The 22119-nt window shown below is 42.8% G+C and overlaps 1 protein-coding gene across 2 annotated transcripts in view; it reads right to left on the bottom strand.

Moving 5' to 3' along the window:
- NF2 (NF2, moesin-ezrin-radixin like (MERLIN) tumor suppressor) overlaps positions 1 to 21835 on the bottom strand; it is a 101444-nt gene extending 79609 nt beyond the window's left edge. For both annotated transcript variants that reach the window (XM_051973078.1, XM_051973077.1), the window contains exon 1: positions 21687 to 21835. In XM_051973078.1, coding sequence (XP_051829038.1) covers positions 21687 to 21800 — 114 coding nt within the window. In that variant the 5' untranslated portion in view covers positions 21801 to 21835. The remainder of the gene's footprint in view (positions 1 to 21686) is intronic.
- Positions 21836 to 22119: the final 284 nt, after the last annotated feature.

The following is a 22119-nucleotide window of genomic DNA, read 5'->3' as shown; positions in this document are numbered from 1 at the left end:
AAAAGAATTGAATACTTTCAACAACTCTCTTTTTCACAGTGGTAGGATAAAAGCTGAGACTTTAAAATGTCTTAATTCCCTTTTTTATAAAATTTGAGAAGGACCGAGAAGCTGTGGAAATTAAAGAGACGTGGAGGGGATGATGAATTAAATGCAAATTTAGAAGCAGATCTGGATAATGCTTCAATTTTAGTAGCAATTAGTAGTAGTAATAATAATAGCTAACATTTTCATAAGTCTTTAAGATGCCCACTTTTCAGACAAGGAAACTGAAGGGGAGAATTTAAATTACATTTTTAATGGCACAGGGCTATTGCCAAATGGCTGAGGCAAGATTTGAACGCAGGTCTTCCTAACTCCAAGTCTAGTGTTCTAGCTATTTTACTACCTGGTCTTCCTAACTCCAAGTCTAGTGTTCTAGCTATTTTACTACCTTTTAATTCAATAAGCAGTTTTATAAACATTTGGTAAGCACTCTCGGCATCCCCCTTGTCTGGATAGAAGATAGATGACAGTAACTGTCCCAGGATCTTTTTGGATGCCTACTCTCCTCTCTAATTAGATAAGAAAGGAAAACATAAAAATTCACTTGCAAAATGACTCCAGTTAAATTCTAATTCTGGTCAGAGTTTAAGTTTGCAGTACTTTTCTCCCGACTAATAATATGTTTTTCTTCAATTCTTTAAAACAACTCCAAAGGGACTTCTGAGATGATAGAGTAGGAAGTCATGGGGGAAGCTGGGTCTTCGTGATTCTCCTCAAAACAATATTAACAAAGAAAAGTAATGAAATCACTAGAAAGTCTCACATGAAATTAAAATTCAGCAAAAACAGTGAGGCAGCTGAATAACTTCAGAATTTTTAAATCATTATGGATGAAAAGAAATAATAAGGTAAAACAACAGAAGGAAAGTTTACCACCAGGATTACAGAAGCAGCACCAAAAATAACACAAGAAATCCTGAGGGATGAAAAATTAAGGAGATAACAGACATACTGGAGGAATCAAAGGAAGAACTAAAATGACTGCTCTGCCTCTCCAAAAAATAATGAAATCACCAGAGAAATGAATGGAATCTAAACAGCTTTTTTAAATCCTGAAGGAATTAAAGAAGAATCATGATGCTGTTAGAAAATCTTAGGAGAAGACAAGCCAGGTCAGGAAAACAGAACTGCAGAGAAAAGATGAAGGAGGGCGGGGGCAGAGCGCAGTGGGAGGGAAGCTGGACTGGGACTGGGGAGGCCCAACTGTGAATCCTGGCGCTTCAGTCAATGGAGGGGGAGGAAGGTCTCTGCAGACCCTCCCAGCTCCAAGATTCTAGGATGTTGTGATTCTGCGAGGTACAAAGTGGTATCTCCAAAAAAACACTGGATCTGGACTGGAGCCCCTGAACCGCTCTGAGCCCCAGCTTCTTCCTCTCTAAAATGGAGTCCTCCAAGGGGCCTTTTCAATTGCAATATCCTGAATCTATTATTAAAACAGAACAGAAGGGCAGATAATGGTGAAATCAGCATTTCAGCTCAGTTAGCAATTCAACTGGAAAAAGTTCAGGAAGCAATATAGTTGAAGAGCACAGATTTGGAGAAAAGGACATCATTATGGCATTGCTTGGAAAATATCAAAGTAAAGAAAGTTATCACTAGATTTCAAGAAAGTCTACCAAAACATTTTCCTAGAGCCAACTGGAAGGGTCCTTTGAGATCACCTAGTGCAGCCTGTAGCTGAAGCGAGAGTCCCCTCTACATCATTACCTGACAAAGGCCTCTTGCACACGCTAATGAAGAAGAGCTCACAATATTCTGAGGCAGCTCGCTCCATTTGAGCACAGAGCCAACTGCTAGCAAAGTCTTACTGAAATCTCTAACGCAAAATAAAGCTAGGGCCAAAATCAGAGCCCTAATCAGTCTCCTCTTCTCCCACCTCAAAAAACAAAACAAATCCCCCACAAAGCCCTCAATTTCCACTTGAGATCACTGCAGCATTCAGTGGCTAAGGCTACCCAAAATGTCCACACATGGAATAGAAAGTAAAATGATCATTTCAACTCTCCCCCAGAACGTGAGAGACTTTTCAGGGCTGACAAAATGTCCTCATGTGGTAGAAGTGAAAACCCAGCCCCACTGCTGGTACGGATAAAAGGGCCTGGGCCCGCCCGGCACACAACCAGGATGCTACCTCTGGGTCTTCCTTGCTCATCACCTCTCCTCCCCAAGGGTTAGAGAGCCTTCCTCTATCTCTCCTCTATTCCCACTGCCAAGGGTCAACTTCAGGCCATAATTATCACTCAACTTCACTATTCACCCAACCTCTGCCTCTGATTCTTCTGCCAGAAAAATCTCCTCCAGATCTGGCTGGGCTGGCCAGGGCCCACGATGTCTGGTGCTTCCTTCCCTCCACAGTCGGGAAACGCTCTGGCCGGGATCTGTCACAGCGTCTCACCAGGCCCACCTCCTCTCCAGTGTTTTCCTGCCCTGCTTGGGGGCCCTGACTCCTCTTATTCCCAATGCCTGGAAGGTTCACATCACTTAGTCGTGCTTACTCTGTTGGTCATTTCCCAGCCATGTCTGACTCTGTGACCCCATTTGGGATTTTCTGGAGCCTGGAAGGGTTTGCCATGTCCTTCTCCAGCTCATTTAACAGATGAGAAAACCAAGACAAACAGGATGCTGTGACTTGCTTAGAGTCACACATCTGGCAAGTGTCTGTAGCTGGATTTGAACTCAGGTTTCCTGATTCTAGGCTCTGGCAACACTTACTATGCGACAGGCCCTGGGGTAAATGCTGGGCACAGAAAAGGGGAGCTAGGTTCTGTCTCTTGCTAACTATCTTCTGTCTCAATTTTTACTTCATCCTTAGGCACTGAATGGGTGTTGCCTCAGACAGACCGAGACCTCCCAGGCCATGGCCAGTCCAAATCTGAGCTTTCCCTGCTCTCAAATTTTTCTATTACCTTCAAGGGGATCAGCATCCTCCTGGTTGTTTGGGCTCCCAACCCAGAAGTCACCCTTGACTCCTCTCTCTCTCTCTCCTCCCCCGATCCAAGCCCACTCAGGTCCAGCACTTTCACCTTCACAACATCTCTGGAATTCAGCCATTCCTTGGTGTAGGTCCTCATCACCCCACATCTGGACTATTACAAGTTGGCCAGGGAACCTGCCTGCCTCAAGGGTCTCCCCATTTCAGGACGTCCTCTGTTCAGACACTAAAGTGATTTCCCAAAAATGCAGATCCAACCATGGCACACTCCAACCTCCCCAACTCAATAAATGCCCAATGCTCCCAATCATTAAAAGCAAAATCCTCTGTACGGTGTTCAAAGCTCTTCACAACACAGACTCCTTGCATCTTTTCCAATCTTCTTACATTCATTTCCCCCATGTCCTCTTTGATGAAATGGCACCAGCCTCCTGCTATTCCACGAGCAAGATCTTCATCTCATGGTCAGGTATTCTCCCCAGCTGCCCTCCCAACCCTTTCATTAAGTTCCAGCTAAAATCCCACCTCTTCCGAGAAGCCTTTCCACTTCTCTCAGTTGTCTGGCCTCAGGTATTTATTTCCTATTTATCCTATAGAGTTTGTACATATCTGTTTCCTTGTTGTCTACCCCAGTTGATTGGCAGGACTATCTCTGTCTTTGCATCCCCAGCACTCAGCACAGAGCCTGGCACATAGCAGGCACTCACTGACAGACGGCCTGCCTCTCCTGGATTCCTATTCTATTTTGAAGAGTTCCACTTGTTAGGAAATGGTTCCTCATAACAAGATTAAATCTGGTATTCTACCCATTGCTCCTAGTTCATGCCCTTTGAGACCAAAAAACTTGAATACAACCATCATATCATGTTTCCCTTTAAGCTTTTCTTTCCCAGGTTAAGCATTCCCCAATTCCAATAACTGACCCTCGTATGGAATGGAGTCCCAAACTTTGACCACTCTAGCGGCCTTCCCCTGGAAATGCTTGAACTGAAAATATCTGAGACTAAGATCTGCTTGACATCTCACAGTCTATATCTTTAATTTCCAAGGCTAAGCAAATACAAAAACAAAATATGGGACAAACCCCAATCAAGTTTTAAAATTCAAACTGTTTATAATTGTATTTTTAAAAACCAATCATTTTTTCTTTATTAACATTCTTTTTTCAACTTTAAAATTTTTAATATTTAATACTCTCCTTCTCCAGCCCTTCTCCCAACTTATAGAGAAGGCAAGCAACTTGATATCAATTATACAAGTGAATTCATTCAAAACACATTTCCATATTAACTACATTGCAACCACCACCACCACCACCACCACCCACAAACCAAACAAACAAGAAAAAGAAAGTGAAAAAAGCACATTTCAATCTACACTCAGTTCACCAGTTCTCTCACTAGAGGTGAATAAGCATTTTTTAAAATCATGAGTCTTCTGAAACTGTCTTGGATCACTGCATTAATTAGAACAGCTAAGTCTTTCACAACTGATCATAACAATATTGCTGTAAACTGTGCACAATGTTCTGAGTCTGCTTATTTCACTTTGCATCAGTTCATATAAATCATCACAGGAAAACCAAGATTAACAACATAGCAACAACTTGTACAGTTTTCTTCTGAATTTATATCGTGTATTTTCCCAAGAGTACATTTGTAGGCTTATTCAATTTTTAAAAAATCCATTAATTCATAAATCACAGAGTCTCAAGAGTTGGAAGGAACTCCAAAAGCCTTCTGGTTAATCCATAGCTAGGTGATACTAAAGGCCTCTAGCAATAAGGAACATACTAACCTCTTAAGCCTGACTATTCTAGTACTCTACAATTTTAACAGGATTATAGGATAAAAAATTGGAAACAGACAAAACCACATTAATTTACAATAATGTAAAATTAAATTATTATGTTGTAAGACTGCAGTGGAAGTAAGACTGAGTAGTGTGAGGGTAGAAAGAAATCTGGAAAACAACTCTATGAAATAATGCCGAGCGATAACATAAAACAAAAAGCCCTTGAGAAGCTTTAACGGGAGTGACTGTTCTGATCCATCATGGGTTAAAATGAATTTGCCCTGTTAACAATTATCAAGAAAATGGAATTAGTTATACTGGGGTACAATGATAAATTTTTAATAAAATATTTCATTAAAACGAATAATAGACTCCAGTCTCTTTATTACTCATTATGGATCTTTCTAATGCCTTTGTGACAATGCAACATTCTTCCCGGCTCTCTGGTATCCGAGTTGAAGTCATAAAGTGCCACAATGAGAGCCGGGTAATAAAACAAGGAGATCGAGCAGAGGCTCGGCACTTTCAATGATCCCAAAGATGTTATTAAAAAGACTAGAGCAGTCTATTGGTACAAAAATATTTACTGCTGTTTTATTTGTTATAGTGAAAAACTGGCAACAAGTTATATGTCCAACTACTGGGGAAATGACTGAAACATTGTGGTATATTCATATAATGGAATATTACAACATCATAAAAACCAACCAAGAAGCCGATAAAGGAATAGGGAGCAATTGGAAACAATTTATAATGAAGAAAACAGAATGAGAATGCCAGGCTACAACTATATAAAAAATAACAGCAGCAAAATGTTTAAATATATAGAAAATATCATTTTGTCAAAATTTCCAATACTTTCTTTTATCATGATATAATCGTTGAATTTTATAATTTTATTTGTTTTTTTGTTCCTTATTTATAGGTTTGTAATAAAAAAGATTAAATAAAATAAAACAAAAACTTTAGATTCATTTTTTAGAAAGTCAAAAACCCAACAGGCACCTTAAGCCTAATTTACATGTATTTTTTAGAATCTTTCTCTTTATTTATGCTATGTTACCGTGTTTCATGTTTCTCCTCTAATCAAATGCTGATTGCATGATAATGAGCCCTGTAAGCTAACAAAGTGGTGATTTTACTCTGCAGAAAGGGAATTTTGCAGCACCTTCCATATTGTTGACATTTAGTAATTATTAAATAATTACAAATGTTTGAATTACAGAGAAAAATTTTGGATTCCACAAATAAGCAATAATCAATTTCAGGCAGCCAGAAGCAAGGCCAAACTTCAAACACCTAATAGTCCATAGAAACTGGGAAAAAAAATTCAAAACCTGATGAAATATTATTCAAATGACTAATTATTTTTGCTCAGGGCATTTTAAAAATAGTATTTTGCATTTAAAAGTACTTTTCTTCAAAGAGCTCCCAGAGTATTACACACACTTTATTTCCCTCATGCAAATGAGCTCAGGGCCCAAGGTCTAAAAGTAAACAAGTGTCCTCCAAAGACATAGAGAAAACCTCAAAGTTGGATTGGGTTGTTTTTTCCGCTTCCGTTCATTATCGTTAAGCCAAGTTCATGGGGAGGGACATTGGTGAGAGCAGGAATGGCAAATCAATCACCAAATCTATAATTGACATCTCTGTGAGACCGGGAGAGAATGAAGAGCTCTTTTTACCTTTTTAGAGGTTACAATTCACAAAGCAGAAACCCAGAGATAAATATGAGCTGAGGGGGCAAGGGAAGCAGAGGCAGCACTTAGGGTCAGAAGGAGCCTAAACTTGGGAGTTCAGAGGAATCCACTTTCAATCCCTACTAATTATAAGGCCACAGGAAAGTAGTTTAACTTCTTTAGGTCTTAGAGACTTCTCATTTGTAAAATAGAAGGGATGAGAAATCAAGTACCTTCTTCACAGAGATTTTGGAGGAAAGGAAATAATGTATTTCAAGTGTTTTATAGACCTAAAGAAGGGAGTCAAGATATCAGAGTATTAGAAAATAGTGCAATGAACTCCTCCTGCTTTTCAGTTTTCAAAATGCAGCAGACCAAAGCCTAATGGGAAAATCCAAGAAAAAGTCACAAGGAATCATTTTTCCAGTCCAGTATATGCATAAGGAGACTATTGGGAATCGACTATGCAGGGAGAGGCTGCACAGCAGGACAAAAAGAGGTCTGAGACTCATGCTAGGGGCTGGGCTGTGGGAGAGGACCTACATCCAGAGTTAGTGATCTAAGGTAGGGAGGCCCTCAGCCAAAGAAACAAGTTCAGAAGCAAGCACAGCATGACTCCAACCCCCGGGGGCAGAACAGTTCCAACTTCCAGCCCATACAGAAGCTGGCAGAGGAAGAACCAGGGTAGGAATTCCAGACCAAAGGAGAGCCTGCAGTTCGGTACCCAGTGGGCTGATAATGACTAAGAATAGCAGCAGTCTACTGTTGTTGATCAAACCCAGATCAGGAAGTCACAGAGCTTACACCATGGAGGAAAGCATCAGACTTTGCCCTGGATCAAGATCACTTTGGGCGTACTGAAAGCTTGAAAGTGTACAGCCTGAAATGATCCTGAGATCCACACAATACTCAATATGCCAAGGAAACAGCAACAGGGACCAGCTCAGATTTTCCTTCCAGCAGAGCATAACCCTAACATCAAGCCTGAAGTCAGGAAGTGGCTAGAAAAATGAGCAAAGAAAAAAAGAATTCCACTGCCAAAAAGCTATTATGGTGTCAGAAATGGTCAAGGTACAAATCCAGAAGGAAAGAATAATTTTAAACACTTAAAAGCAAAGCCTCAAAGAAAAAACATAGACCTAAAACTATATTATAAAGCAGCAGTCACCAAAATTTGATACTAATTAAGAAATATAGTTGTAAGATCAGTGGAACAGGTTAGGTTCACAAGACACAAAAGTCACTAATAAATCCAAAGATTAGCTTCAGGGAAAAGAACTTACAATTTGATAAAAAGTGATAGAGAAACTGGAAAATAGTACGGCAGAAACTAGACATTGACCTATACCAAAATAAGATTGAAACGGGTTCATGATTTAGACATAAAGGGTAAGATTGTAAGCAAATTAAGAGAACAAGGGATAATCTACCTCTCAGATATGTGGACAAGGAAAGAACTTATGGCCAAAGAAGAGCTAGAGAACATTACATTAGAGAAGAGAGAAGGAAGAATCAGAGATAGGTAGAGAACAGATTAAAGTAGGGCTCAGTCACAAAAAAAAAAAAAAAACAAACTATGACTACACAAAAGTATTTATAGCTTGCTTTGAGGTAGCTAAAAATGGGATTTTGAGGGGGTACTCTTCCACTGGGGAATGGTTGAACAAGTTGTGATACATAAATGTGACAGGATATTATTATATTGTGATAAATGATGAAAGGGATGGTTTCAGAAAAACCTGAGAAGACTTATACTAACTGATGCAGAGTGAAATGAACAGAACAGGGAGAGCAAGTTATACAACGCCAACAGTAAAGAGAAACAACTTGGAAAGAATTAGGAACTCTGATCAGTGTAATGACCAATTATAATTACAGAGGACTAAAAATGAAACATACTATCTTCTAATAAAAAAGATGAAGGATTCAGAGAGCTGAATGACACATTTTTTTAGACATGGCCAAAACAGAAACTTGTTTTGCTTTAACTGTTAATGTTTGTAACAGGATTTTGTTTTTCCTTCATTCTTAACTAGTGTGGGAGGAGAAAGTAGGAAGAAGCAACAGATTTTTGCCGATTATGTGCACACATATATGCATGTCAGTATCTAAATTTAAAAAATAAATAAACCTGAAGTTTTAGCTAGGATTATTATTGTGGAGGGCTGAAGAGTTTACTTCATTCTAAATTTAGAGAATTCTTCAAGGGTTTTGAGCACCATTGTTACATTTTAGTAACAAAACTAAACATCCAAAGGTATGGATCAGAATAAAATTTCAGGGAGATAAAACTTTTTTGAATATTTTCCAAATCAATTTACTACTTAAGACCGAAAAATCTTCAAAGATTCATTAAACTGACTAATATGGCTACCACACTGTTCATTATTGCATTGTTCCACAGATTTAGAACTGAGAGGACTATCTAAGTGGCAGAGCTGGGAACAAGCCAACTGATTGTGTGAAATTGGAAAACTTTTGCACTAATAGGAAAGAAAGTAGCTGACTTGAAAAAAAAGATCTGCGCATAAAATTTATTAGATAAAAGATTGGTATTGAAGACGTACAGAAAACTAAAAGAGCTGTTTTATCTTCTTATTTTGCCTCTACTCTTTCTTTAGCCAAGAAATCATTTCTTATTCACATCTATAAAAGGCAAATGATCTCCTATTCTAATTTTTTAAAGTGTATGATCTTTAATATTCAGGTCATATTTCCTTTATGAGTTAATTGTGATATTAAGATAGGTACAAGATGTTGGTCTAAATCTAATTCCTGACAGACTGCTTTGCAGTTTTGTGGGATTTTTTGGCAATTTTTATCAAACACAGAGCTCTTCCCTAATTTGTTTTTTAGATTTCGCAAAAATTTGATTATTGAATTCCATTATTTCTGATTCTTCATTGTCTACTTTTTGATATTTTAACCAATAACAATAATTTTGTTAACTGATGTTTTATTATATAGTTTGAGATCCAGAGATGCTATTCTCCCTTCATTCTTGCTTTTTCAGTTAATTAATAATAAAAAAATAATAAGAGAAATACAAACCAAAGTAGCCCTATGGTGTCACCTCACATTAAGCAAACTGGCAAAGATGACAAAAGATAGGGATAGTCAATGTTAAAGGATGTGTGGAAAGACAAACACACTAACGCACTATTGACAGAACTGTGAATTAGTACAACCATTCTTAAAAGCAATTTGAAATTATGCTAATAATGTGATTTAAAATACTCCTAACCTTTGGTGCAGAGTTTACGTTGCTAGGCATATAACCCAAGGAGATCAATGACAAAAAGAAAGGCTTCATAAACCCCCAAATATTAATAGCAACACTTTTGGCTTGTAATTATCAATTAAGAAGATGGATTATTACTATGATAAGTAGATTAAACATAAAAAATGGAAAGATTTATATGAACTGATACAAAGTGCAGTAAGCAGAGCAAGGAAAATAACACACAAAAGTCTTCAACAATGTGAAGGGAGAGTCACAACCACAAAACAATCTAAAAAGGCCACTGCAAAATTAAAAAAAAAAAACAAGCTTGGATCTAAGAAGAGAAACAAGAAGATTCTTTCTCCTCCACCACTGAAAAGCTGGGGAGCATCCCCCTCCAGGGTAAGATACTGTAGATAATTTCATTTTTTTTCTCTTCTTCTTTTTTTAAAAAAATTCTTGGTACAAAGGATGTCTCTCTATGAGGAAGCAAAAAGAAATCTAAGCAATATAAAAATAAAATATATCAATAAAAATATATTTTTAAAAATCAATAAAAAATTTGAAAAATCTGGGATCCAGGAATCCGAATCCCACTCTCAAATCCATCTGTTTCATCAGTCATTCATTTCTTCAATCTGCTTTTCTCCTTGGCAACCCTTGCTTTTGATAAGTAACAGTGATGAAAATGTCAAATATCATATTAGGATCTTGCCTAAAACTTCATGATTTTTGGCAGCATACAATGCGTAGCTGCTAATATTGTCAAGTGCAAGTCAGCAGATTACCAGATCTGTGTAGTCACCATTCATTTTCACAAGGTTTGTCTAAATGCCCCATGAAAGCTGCCGGTCACTAGACAGCTCCCTGTTTCAGTGTCCCTTGGCAAGGACTCATCACTCCTCGGGACCCTTACCAGAAGGTCTCTCATCTCACCACCACAACTTTATGACTCTTCAGAACAAGCACTAGTCTCCCTTTTCTTCAGCAAAAGCTCCAGTTGTTCAATGGTATTTCCTCTGCCAACCACCAGGCACAAGGTTAAGATTTACCTCTTCAGGTAAAGTCTGCCTCTCTAGAACCTTTTAATTGAGTTTCAAAGAGGCAAAAGTGGAAGATGTGGCCCTATCTTCCTCTTCTCTAGAATTCAGGAGAAAGGCAGTAAAAACATTACTGGGGATTCCCATTCAGGAGCTCTTAGGTCCCTTCCAACTCTGATATCCGATGTTTCCCTCAGATCCTCACAATAATGCTACAGGGTAAGCTAAGAGTTTTACTCCCATCTTACAGATGAAAAAACTAAGGCTCATCTGTAAATTGGGGATACTAATAAGGAACATTAGATACTGGACCTTCTTTCAAGCTTCTGGCTCAGTGTTCTCTCTGCTACTACATAAACTACCTTACTTTGGTAAGGTAAGGATGGCCAGCCTCCACCCACAAAATCTTTACCAGGCCAATACTCCAATCTAAAGTGTGTGACAATTAAGGGAGAAAAAAGTGCTGAAAGTTAGGGGATAAAAAAAACTCTGAGAAAATACTGTGCTCCATCTCTGTCTAGTGGGCCTGGAGTGGGCTGTGCTGTGTTGGTTCTTTCAGGCTGGAGAAAAAGACTTTTCCCTGAAAGATGAATGCATCATTCTTATTATTAATAAATCTTAAGCACCAGCAATGTTCTAGAACACGATGGTTTGTCATCTAAATTAGCCAAGGCACAGACAGAAGGGAGGAACACATCATCCCCCCTAACATTCCCAAAAGGCTGAGTGACCAGCTGGTTAAGAAGATACGCAAGCCGAAGAAATCTTAACTCAAGTTTCTAAAACACTTAGAACAAAGACCTTCAAAAGCTTTTAAACTCATGAAGCCAAAAATAAGCAAGCCCCAGATATGTTCTTGGAGCAGAATGCACGATAACTGTGACAAGCTGAAGTGAAACTTCAAATGTGACAAATGGAGACCAAGACAACGGACGCTGGAAAGAGAAGTCTGCAAAACAGACAGATCAAGGTGGGGAAGAAATCACCTGGAACAGTAAGCCAAAATCAGAATCAAAAATCAGAAACGGACATTAGCCTACAGAAGGCCAACCACCTGGCTCTGAAGTGTCAGCCAGTGACCGTGGCCTTGGAAGCCCTTCACTTACACAACACAGGTCTCAGGCCAAATGCACAAAGGCCTTTCATACCCAATACCCAACATTTAGAAGATGTCAATTGACTGAGGAGCAATAAGACAAAGGTAGAGTGTGACTATGAGGGAATTTTCATCACGGGGCTACAAGGAACAAAGAAGAAGCATTCCAAAAAGTCTGGGAAGAACAATGAACCAATGCAGTGTGACGTCAGCAGCACCAGAAAATAAGGAGCATGAGGATGACAACAATATAAACGATGACAAACCAAACACGAGGCCATTTGAATGGTCAAGCTCATTCCCACAGAGACGGGAAAGTGCACTCTCTGTTTTTCATTGCAGTGGGGGGAGAAGGAAAGGGAAGAGTTATACGGCCAGACTTGGTTCATGTGCAGGAGTCTAGTTCTGCTGAATTCCTTTTTTTTCCTCCCTCTTTAAAAAAGTCATTACAAGAAATGCTTCATTGGGTAGAATTTGGTTACAAAGGTGATACAAAAAAACAAAGATATCAATAAAAATTTTAAATTTAAAAAAAGAACAGAGCATGAGGTAAGCTCTTATTATATTCCACATTGGTCAGAACTTCACCAAGAAATAAGATGCACAGCAAAATTCAAAGTACACAAATATTTTGGAGAGAAAGGACAGAAAAGGTAAGGAATACAATTAAAGGATCAGAAAATTTTGTAATCCTGAACTTTTCTCCTTCTTGTTGCCCTTGTGTTCCCAATGAAAGTGAACATTTTATTATTATTATTATCACTTTATTTAGTACCTGCATTTTAATAGGGCCTCCAAGTATCTGATCTCTTTACCTCTCGGACTAATCTACACAGCCATTCCTGCCAAACACAGAACAGATCCCATTACTTCATTCTTCACAAATCTGTAAGAGATTCCCCATTACTAAACAATGTTCAAATTTCTTATTTACCAAATTGTGGAAAATGTCTCCTAGTCTCATATTTATATTTACCTCTATGTCTCTTACCACTCTTACAAGACTGTAAGCTCCTCAGCAAAACAGCCTATGTCTAATTTAACTTTCTAATATCTAGCTTAGAACACTTTATGTAGAATAGAAATTCAGTAGCCTGTTTAATTAATGACCATCAGAACCCTACCTGAAGTCCCAGGGGTTAGCAAAATGCTTAGCACATAGGAGGTGCCTAATAAATGTTTACTCATTGACTACAGCTGATACTCCATTCACCAGAAACAGTCACAGACACATTCTCTACAAAGACCCAGACTATTTCCTCTCTGGGCTGCACAGAAGAAAACAAAGGACAAACTCACTCTGTTCTAGGCTCTCTTGAGATGCCTTCTGCCTGCTCAAGCAACTCCTTTGAATAACATGACCTTGGAGCTGCCCTCCCCAGCAATCCTGAGACTTTCCTTTGTCTTGACTGAGACCCCCTCCATTGTGCCATCCAGTAGCCCTGGCCTTTTGGCCCTTCCCCCATAAGACCCTCCATCTCCCAATGCCAGGTATTTTCCTCTCCCTCCCTCCTTACCTCTGCCTCCCAGCTTCCTTCAAGACTTAGCTAAAATCCCACCTTCTCCCAGAAGCCTTTCCCAATCCTCCTTAATGTTGGTGCCTTCCCTCTGCTGATCATCTCATTCACAACATGTGTGTATACATATACATACATACGTACATATTCACACATATACATGCATGTGTGTGGCTGGAGAGATGGATAGTTTGTTAGCTACTTTTATCCTGTCTCTCCCCATTAGACTCTGAGCTCCTTGGGAGAAGGAACTGGCTTTTGTCTCTTTGTAGCCTCAGTGCTTGGTATAGGGCCTAGCACAAGGCAGGCACTTAATACCTGACTGACCTCTGCTGGAACTTCCTTATTCTTCTTTCTGAATTAAAAGAAACAAAAAGGAAAAGAGGAGAAAGGAGAGAAAGAAGAGAAAGGATTGCAGAATTTCCTCATCTTTAAAATATCTTGTTTGCAAAGGTAAAAGAATACAAATATAGAATGCAACGAATACCATCAGAGAACCTCTCGTAGTGCTCGATTTTGCTGAAATCCTACCTTTTCCTTTTTTTTTTTTTAATAAGAGAAAGCTTGCTAGATAAAGAAAGAAAAATATATTCACAAATAAATGTGAGAGAATAACCAAAAATATCAATAAAAATAAATGTTTTAAAAACTTTTTAAGATCCTAAGGGGATATATGACATGTAGAATCTATATTATTGACCTCAGTGTTTATGTGTTGTTGAAGGGAATAATCCCCTTAAATTATGGAAGCAAATGGGATATACAAGCAGGGGAGCAGGGGATCTGGCTACCAGCCAAAACAGAATGTCACCAACAGAGCTGTCCAAAATCAAGATCTAAGATTCCATATGGAGTCACTCCACTGCCACAGCCATCCCATGGGCTCTGGCCATGATCCCCTCTTTCCTGGATTACTGCAGTACTTCATTCTCTCTGCCTGTCCCCACCTCCACACAGAGGCTAAAATGCTTTTCCTATAGCCCAAGTCTGACTACATCATTCTCCAACCCACCAACTTCTTACTTCCTTTAGAATTAAATAACAACTGCTGGCTTTGGCTCCAAACTAGCTTATTGTACGTGACTCATCTTCACCCACTTAATAAATGTTCTCTCCATCAGTACTTACCCTTTCCGCCTTATCTGTGTTTACTGGAGCCCACCATGAGGACATGCAAGGGCTTCACACAAGAGCCAAGTGAGCCAGTCGATAGCAAAAGCAGTAGATGCTTTAGCTTGGCAAACTTATGGGAAAATCTCACCAATGACTTAGTGAGAGACACTTTAGAGGGCAGAGGGGAAGGCCAGAGCAGCAAGAAAAGGGCAGCGTCCATCCCCTAAGCTGGGTCAGCGACTAACACTCCGAAACAAAGGTAGCCCACCAAATGCTGCCTTCAGCACACCCACTGGCACACACGTGTACTCCCAACAAAGAAGGAAGACAAGAACAGAGAGAGCATTTTGGGTATGAAGGCAGAGCTGTGCCTGAGGGCCTTTAGGCCATGGCAAAGGGAAGGATTCCCCAAGAGTGACACAAGCCACGCCCACAACTGGTACATCTTTACAGCGAGCTCTGACAAGCATGGGATCCCAAGTCCTTCACTCCACGCATGAAGCAGGAACTATAGGGATGTTGCCCATTTGGGACAGGAAGATCAGGATTCAAATCCTGACTGTGTGACCCTGGACAAGGCCTATCACTTCTCAGGACACCATGTAAGATGAGGGGGTGGGCTAGATGACTTCTGGGGTCCCTTCCAACTTAAATCTCCAAGCCTAGATCAAAGCGTCTCTGAGGGGCGAAAGAGGCCAAAGGACCCCAGCCCTCCCTGGTCTGCCAGGGAATCCTCCTCTGAGATCACTTTCCTCTTCTTCTCGGGCACAGAGTGATTATTCTCCATGAAGCCACCATTATAAGGGCAGAGACTGTGCCTTTCTCAGTAGCCCTGGGGTTAACACAGCATCTGGCACATAGTAAATGCTTAATAAATGGAGGGCTTGTTAGGGGGTGAGGGCCTCCCACTGGTTTTCCACATCCGGGGTCACAGGCAGGGAGATGCCACGGAGTGAGTAAAATTGCAATGGCCACTGGCCACTTGCCCCAGCTCTATTCCCACTTCTTCCTTCTCAGCCAAAGTCTAAAGCCTGACCAAATGTATCCATGCCTCTGGGGAGGATGTCTATCCATGAGGCTGACAGAACCCAGCAACGACAAAGGAAGATCACTGCCCTTCGGGAAGATGCCTGACAAGAGTCCAACATAAGTGGTTTTGAAATTTGTGATTAAACACTTTGCTGAAAACACCAGAATTCTGCACCAGAAAGATCATAGCTCTGGAAGACAGGGGCTCAAGCCCTGGTTTTGCCACTTTTAGTAGCTACGCCCCCTATGCTTCTCTAATATAAGTTACTCACTGACACTCGGTGTTCACGACTGGAGCCACAGATGCTTCTGCCCATTTACATATATCACATGTGCTAGCATGATCTGTAACGTTAGGTTTGATTATATCAACTGTGGGACAGATTGTCGACCCAAAGCTCCAAAGCAGGCTTTTGTTTGCAACAGAACAAGCAGTTGGGGAAGCTCTTAAAACTCAATTTGGAGAATTCTCAAAAGTTGGCTCTTTTCCTTGATAAATAATTATAGAAAACCTCCGAAGAAGGGCCATTCCCATTTACTGGCAAAAATATGGGCAGCTCCTTATTTCTCAAAATAACTAATACCAAAATAACAACACCTTCAAAATGCAAAATCTCTCCCAAGCAAATTGTGCAAAGTGATTCCAGGAAGAACAGGAGGAAAGTGGGAGGGTTGTTCCCTTCCTCTCTTCAGTAAAAGTATGATCTTGTTAGTATAAAGTCACCTGAATCCTACAGACCCACACTAAGAAATAGAATCCTTCTAAGAAAGCCACCTCATCTTACCCTCATCTAGCTGAGAAATCCTTTGGTCCAAAGGCCACCTGCCGGTGATGTCACTGAATTATCCCCTTGCTCTGGTAATGTGCAACAAGCAATGAGTCACTCTCTAGCACTCCGCATCACCCAGCTGCTTTCAAACCGACATTCAACAGGGCTTTGGAACCACAAATATTTCCACTAAAAATCTCTGAGGGAAACCACTCGCCAAACCACAGAAATTCACTTTCAGGTTAATTCGGGGCCTCTTAATCTTTTTTAGAGATTTGGATCTCTTTGGCAGCCCCTTCTAAGAATCTTGTTTTCAAATGCATCAATTACAATACATAGGAATACAAAGAAAACCCATTCTATTGAAATAAAAGTGTGATTCTTCTGGCCAAGTTAAGGGACCCCTGAAAATTTAGCTCCAAGCTCCAGGTTATCTAGAACTCTAGAACTCTAAATTGTTGAAAGAGCATTCTGCTTGAAAGTTGGAAAAAAGATTTTAAAGCCATTGTTTCTGATAAAGGCCTAATTTCTAAAATATGAGAGATTTGACTCAAATTGATAAGAATACAAGACATTCCCCAATTGATAAAGGGTCAAAGAATATGAACAATTTTCAGATGAAAAAATTAAAGCCATTTCTAGACATGTGAAAAAATACTCTAAATCACTATTGATTAGAAAAATGCAAATTAAGACAACTCTGAGATACCATTTCACAGACTGGCTAAAAGGACAATAAAAGATAATGATAAATGGTGTAGAGGATGGGGGAAAACTGGAACACTAATGCATTGTTGGTGGAGTTGTAAACTAATGCAGCTGTTCTGGAGAGTGGCACTATGCCCAGAGGGCGGCAAAACTATGTATATCCTTTGATCCAGCAGTATCTCTACTGGGTCTGAATCCCAAAGAGATCATAGAAAAGGAAAAAGGACCCACATGTGCAAAAAAGTTTGTGGCAGTTCTGTTTGAGGTAGAAAGGAACTGGAAATTGAGAGGATGCCCATTAGTTGGGAAATGGCTGAATAAGTTATGGTAGATAAATGTAATGTATGAAATGATGAGTAAGGCTGATTTCAGAAAGGCCTGGAAAGACTTACATGAGGGGAAGCTAATTGGTGCAGTGGATAGAGCATCAGTCCTGAAGACAGGAGGACCTGAAGTCAAATCTGGTCTCAGACACTTAACACTTCCTGGTTGTGTGACTCTGGGCAAATCACCAATTTCCTCAGCCAAAAACAAAAAAACAAAAAAACTTACATGAACTGATGCTGAGTGAAATGAACAGAATCAGGAGAACATTGTACTTTATATATAAGAACAGCAAGATTATCAATCAAGAACAGGGATAACCAACTGTGATGGACTAGTTCTTTTCAACAATGAGGTGATTCCAATAGACTTGGGATGGAAAGAGACATCCACATCCAGAGAGAAGACTATGGATTCTGAACGTGGATCACAGCAGAGTAGTTTCATCTTTTTTATTGTTGTTTGCTTGTTTTTTTTTTTCTTTGTGTTTTTTTCCCTTTTCATCTTATTTTTTAGCACAGCATGACAAATATGAAAATACGTTTAGAAAAACTACACATATTTAATCTATGTTGGATTACTGGCTGTCTCGGGGAGAGAGAAAAATTTGGAATACAAGGTTTTACAAAGGTGAATGCTGAAAATTATCTCTGCATGTATTTGAAAAAATAAAATACTATCCAATATTAAAAAAAAAATCCTACTCTTAGGATGTCAGAATTCTGAGAGCTCTTAGAAGCCATTCAGTTCAATTTAGACATGGGCCATGAAAATGCTCCCTAACAATTCCTAGAAGTAGATTTCTTGCCAGGGACACAGACATCCTCATTTCTGCAAACAACTAAGAGCTCTAGAACTGGGACTGAGTCACATCTGGCTTCCTTCTCTCTAGCTTTTACTTTGCCTTCTGAAAGTTTCCACAAAACAATCATTTAATAGTTGAAGACAATTAATTATCAAGTCTTTTCACACAGGACAGTTCTGTGTCTGTGCATATCCCCAAATCTGGGGGTTATTTTGCAGTTTCATTTTGAGAAACAAGGTGCTGCACATGATTTGCCAGTCAGTGGGAATGGCCCTTGTTAGTCCTTCCTAATAGTTCTATGCCCCTTTCTATAATTGAAAAGATTGTCTTTCCACCTTCAGGTTTCAACTATATTTGAGGATTGAACTATGCTTTAAACACTGGGGGGGAGCTCATTTCCTTGGAGGGAACCCCTTTACCCCTAAGGAAATAGTCTTCCAGAGTCCACACACCTAGCACTCTGTGTCCAAATCTGTGGGCCTGTCTTAAAGAGGCTGGGGCTCAGGAGACAGACAGACACAGTCAGTCTGGCACTAAGCTCATCCCTAACACAGCCTGTACTTCTTTTGAGTAGCCAGGAAAATCATGGTTTTCTCCAATCAATCCATAGATAAATATTTATAAAGTGCCTACTACAGGCCAGGCATTGTACAAAGCACTGAGGAAGCAAAAAAAGACTCTACCTTTGAAGGAACTCATCATGTAATGGGGGAGACAACATGCAAACAAATACATGCAAAGCACACTGAGAGAGAACACACAGGAAAGAGGGAAGGCACCAAAATGGAGAGAGGCTGGGGAAGGCCTGCAGTAAAAGAAGGGAGTTTAGCTAAGACTTTAAGGAAGCCAGGGAGCTTGGGGACTGAGTGGAGAAAGCAGACAGGACTTTGGTAGAAGGGGGAAAAGACTTGAACTTGAAAAACTTCTTCCCTTTAACTCAGTCCCCCTCTCGGCTGAAACCTCTCACCACATTTGAAAATCAACTTTTCATGATTATGATGGATTAACGAACATGTTAAGTGACTGCTATGTGGAACGTGGCACGTTCGGCAATTGTCACGGAGACAAAGGCCCAGATGCTACCTTCAAGGAGTCTGAATTTTTCCCCTGAAATTCTTCCCTTACATGATTTCTGACAAAGGAGGTACGTGACACCATTTAGTCTGTGCAGCATCGCATCCCTCTGATATGAACGTTACCCCTCAGGCCGTCTGCCTCCATCCCCTCCTCCAATCCATCCTCCAAATTCCAGATGCCACCAAGTCAGCCCCGACTCGCTCATCTCCCAAGGTTCTGTGCCCTCTCCTGGAGCCCTCCCCAACTGGGCCTCTCCCGCTTCTCCAGTCTTCTTGTGCCTTCCAGCCTCCCACAGACTGTCCTTGAGGCTCCAAGGACACCGGTCTCCCTGACCTCCAGGGCCTCTCCAGCACACAGCTCCAGCTACCAAATCCAAACATTTCTCTGGCTGCCTCTAGCTTTAGACTCCCAGGCATGCCCCTGGCCCTGGCTCCACCCTAAGAAGCCTGCAGGATCTCCTTTCCTGCTACCCTCAGTGGGTCCTCTCCAGTTCACCCCTCCTACAGCCCGTTTGTCCATTCCACGAGGAGCCCCTCGAGGGCTTTTGCCTTTCTCTGCGCCCCCAATGCTTGGCCCAGTGTCTGGCACACAGTAGGTACCTAAGAAATGAAGGCCAACTTGACTGCCAGCTTCTCTTAGGACATAGTAATGAATGGGCCCGCTAACATGCCCTTCCCAATCCAAAGTTCACCTGTGCAAAAACAGCTCCTTCCCACGCTCACAAGGAGGTGACCCACGCCCTTCGAAAGGGCCCTTGCAAAGACTCGGAGTCCAGGCCATCGGACCACTCCATTCACGTCGACTCCCTGTTTCCAGCTGAGAGCCACACAATCCTTGGTCACAAGCTACACAAATAAAACTAATTACTACGTATCGCTAACAATACCAACTGCTAATATTTGTACAGCGCTATGTGCCAACTGCCATATCTTCGCCACAACCCTGTGAGGCGGGCACTAGTCTCCTTGTCATGTCAGAGGGCAGTGAGGGGACAGAGGGGAACAGAATGACCTGCCCGGCCCGGGAGGGCCGCCCCACAAGCTCCCCCTGGTATCATTCTCCTCCCGAAGCCACCTGACCCAATTAGCGAAATGTCCCCTCCTCGTACCCTGCAGGGCACCGGCCCTCTCTGGGCACCCAGCAGATGCCCTCTCACCTGGGGAGGCAGCTGAGGCCCAGAAAGGCCAAGCACTGTGCCCTGGGCACACCAGACTCAGCTCCACCTCCCCAGAGGAGCAGCGGGGTGCCCTTGCTTCAGAAGCCGGACAGCTCGGACTCTTGTCAGGGACCGGTCAGTCTGGCACCCGCGTTTCCTCAGCTGGGCTTCGGTTGGCTTCAGGAGGCCTGGGGCTGTTTAGGGAGGCGGGGGAGCCCCATGTCTGAGCTCTGTCCATCACCCCCCCATACTGCACAACCACAGACATACACAGGTGTGCACACTTCCCGTGTAGTTTTCAGACGGATATACACGTGTATGGACATATGCTTACATACTTGTACATGGGCAGCCGGGACAGAGGCCAGGGCACCAGGCTCACCGGGCGCTCAGATCTGACCTCAGACACTCCTCCCTGCACCCTCAATGTCTCAGTTTCCCCAACGATAAAATGAGCTGGAGAAGAAAATGTCAGAGCCCTCTGGGACCTGCCCAGAAAAGCGCCCCCGAGATCAGGACGCGGTGCGCATGAGCATTCACTGGCAACATACTTTCTGTGGACAGATACGCCTCGTTACTTATGGATACTATGTTTCCGTTTGCACGCCCCTCTGTGTTTCCTCATGGTGCGTGCGCAGAGGCGGGCACCTGCCGGTGGGTATCACACGTACACTCAGGGACGCGCGCATGGATGCCCAGCGAGGTCTGCTTAGGGGCGCAGGAGCCCCAACCCGGCCTCTGACACCGAACACTTCCCAGCTGGGGACAAGCCTCGCAAATACTCCTCCTACATGGCCGTGTCTGCGTGTAAATACAATCACGGTCATGCGTGGGGGTGTGAGTGGACGGGGCCTCTGGGAGTGCTACTAGTAACCGCCCGGGTCGGGCCGCTGCAGGGGGCCGGCACCTCGCACTCGAAGCCTGCCAGAGGTAGCCTGGCCACTAGACAGGGGCCGGCCTGTGCGGGCACAGAGGCGACCCTCCAGCTTTATCGATCCGGCGTGGTCCGGCCTGGCACCTCTGTAAGGGCGGGTGACACTATGACTCCATTTGGCAGATAAGGACACTGAGGCTCAGGCAGAAAGCCACAAGAGGAGGGCTGGGGGCAGAGGAGGGGTTTGCAGGGAGCTCCCCTTACAGGCCCCCCCGGGATCCCAGCACACAGTAGGAGGCCAGCCCCCAGTGGACAGCCAGGAGCTGCGGGGTGGGCTGGGGTCTGCAGCAGCACCCCCCAACCTCGGAGGGCTCCGATCTGGGGACACGTGGCCTGCGCCCCCACGTCCCGCCCCCTGGCGGGCGGAGCTCTTCCACTCGGGGCGCTGTACACACGAGGCGCCCAATCAGTGCTCGCAGACGGACGGACGGACTGACGGATTACCTCGCAGTTGAACTCCATCTCCGCGTCCATAGTGACAATGCGCACGGTGAACGTCTTGGGCTGCTTTCTCTTGAGAGAGCTGAAGCTCATGCGGGACGCGATGGCCCCGGCCATGGCGAGGCCCCGGCCCCGGCCCCGGCCCCGGCCCACCTCAGGAAGGCCCCCCCCCTGGCCCGGCCCGGCTCAGCCCACGGGCAGCCCAGGCCTCAAAGCCGCCAGGGCGCCTGCGCGGAGCCGGGAGGCCTCATGGCGCCTGCGCGAAGCCGCGCGGCCTCGGGCCTCGGGGCCCTGGACCCCGGGCCCAGGCTGGCCGCCCACTCCGCGGGGCCCGGGCGGCGGGGGAAGGACCCCCCCTTCTGCGGTGGGCGGTGGCCGGAAGCTGGTGCTCACGCCCTCGAAAGGCCCCAAGGCTTCGCCACGTTCCGCTGCCGCC

This window comes from Antechinus flavipes, chromosome 1 (assembly GCF_016432865.1).
Source record: "Antechinus flavipes isolate AdamAnt ecotype Samford, QLD, Australia chromosome 1, AdamAnt_v2, whole genome shotgun sequence".
Classification (NCBI taxonomy): domain Eukaryota; kingdom Metazoa; phylum Chordata; class Mammalia; order Dasyuromorphia; family Dasyuridae; genus Antechinus; species Antechinus flavipes.
The sequence above is the reverse complement of the archived record's forward strand: the minus strand, read 5'-3'. Positions and strand labels throughout refer to the sequence as shown.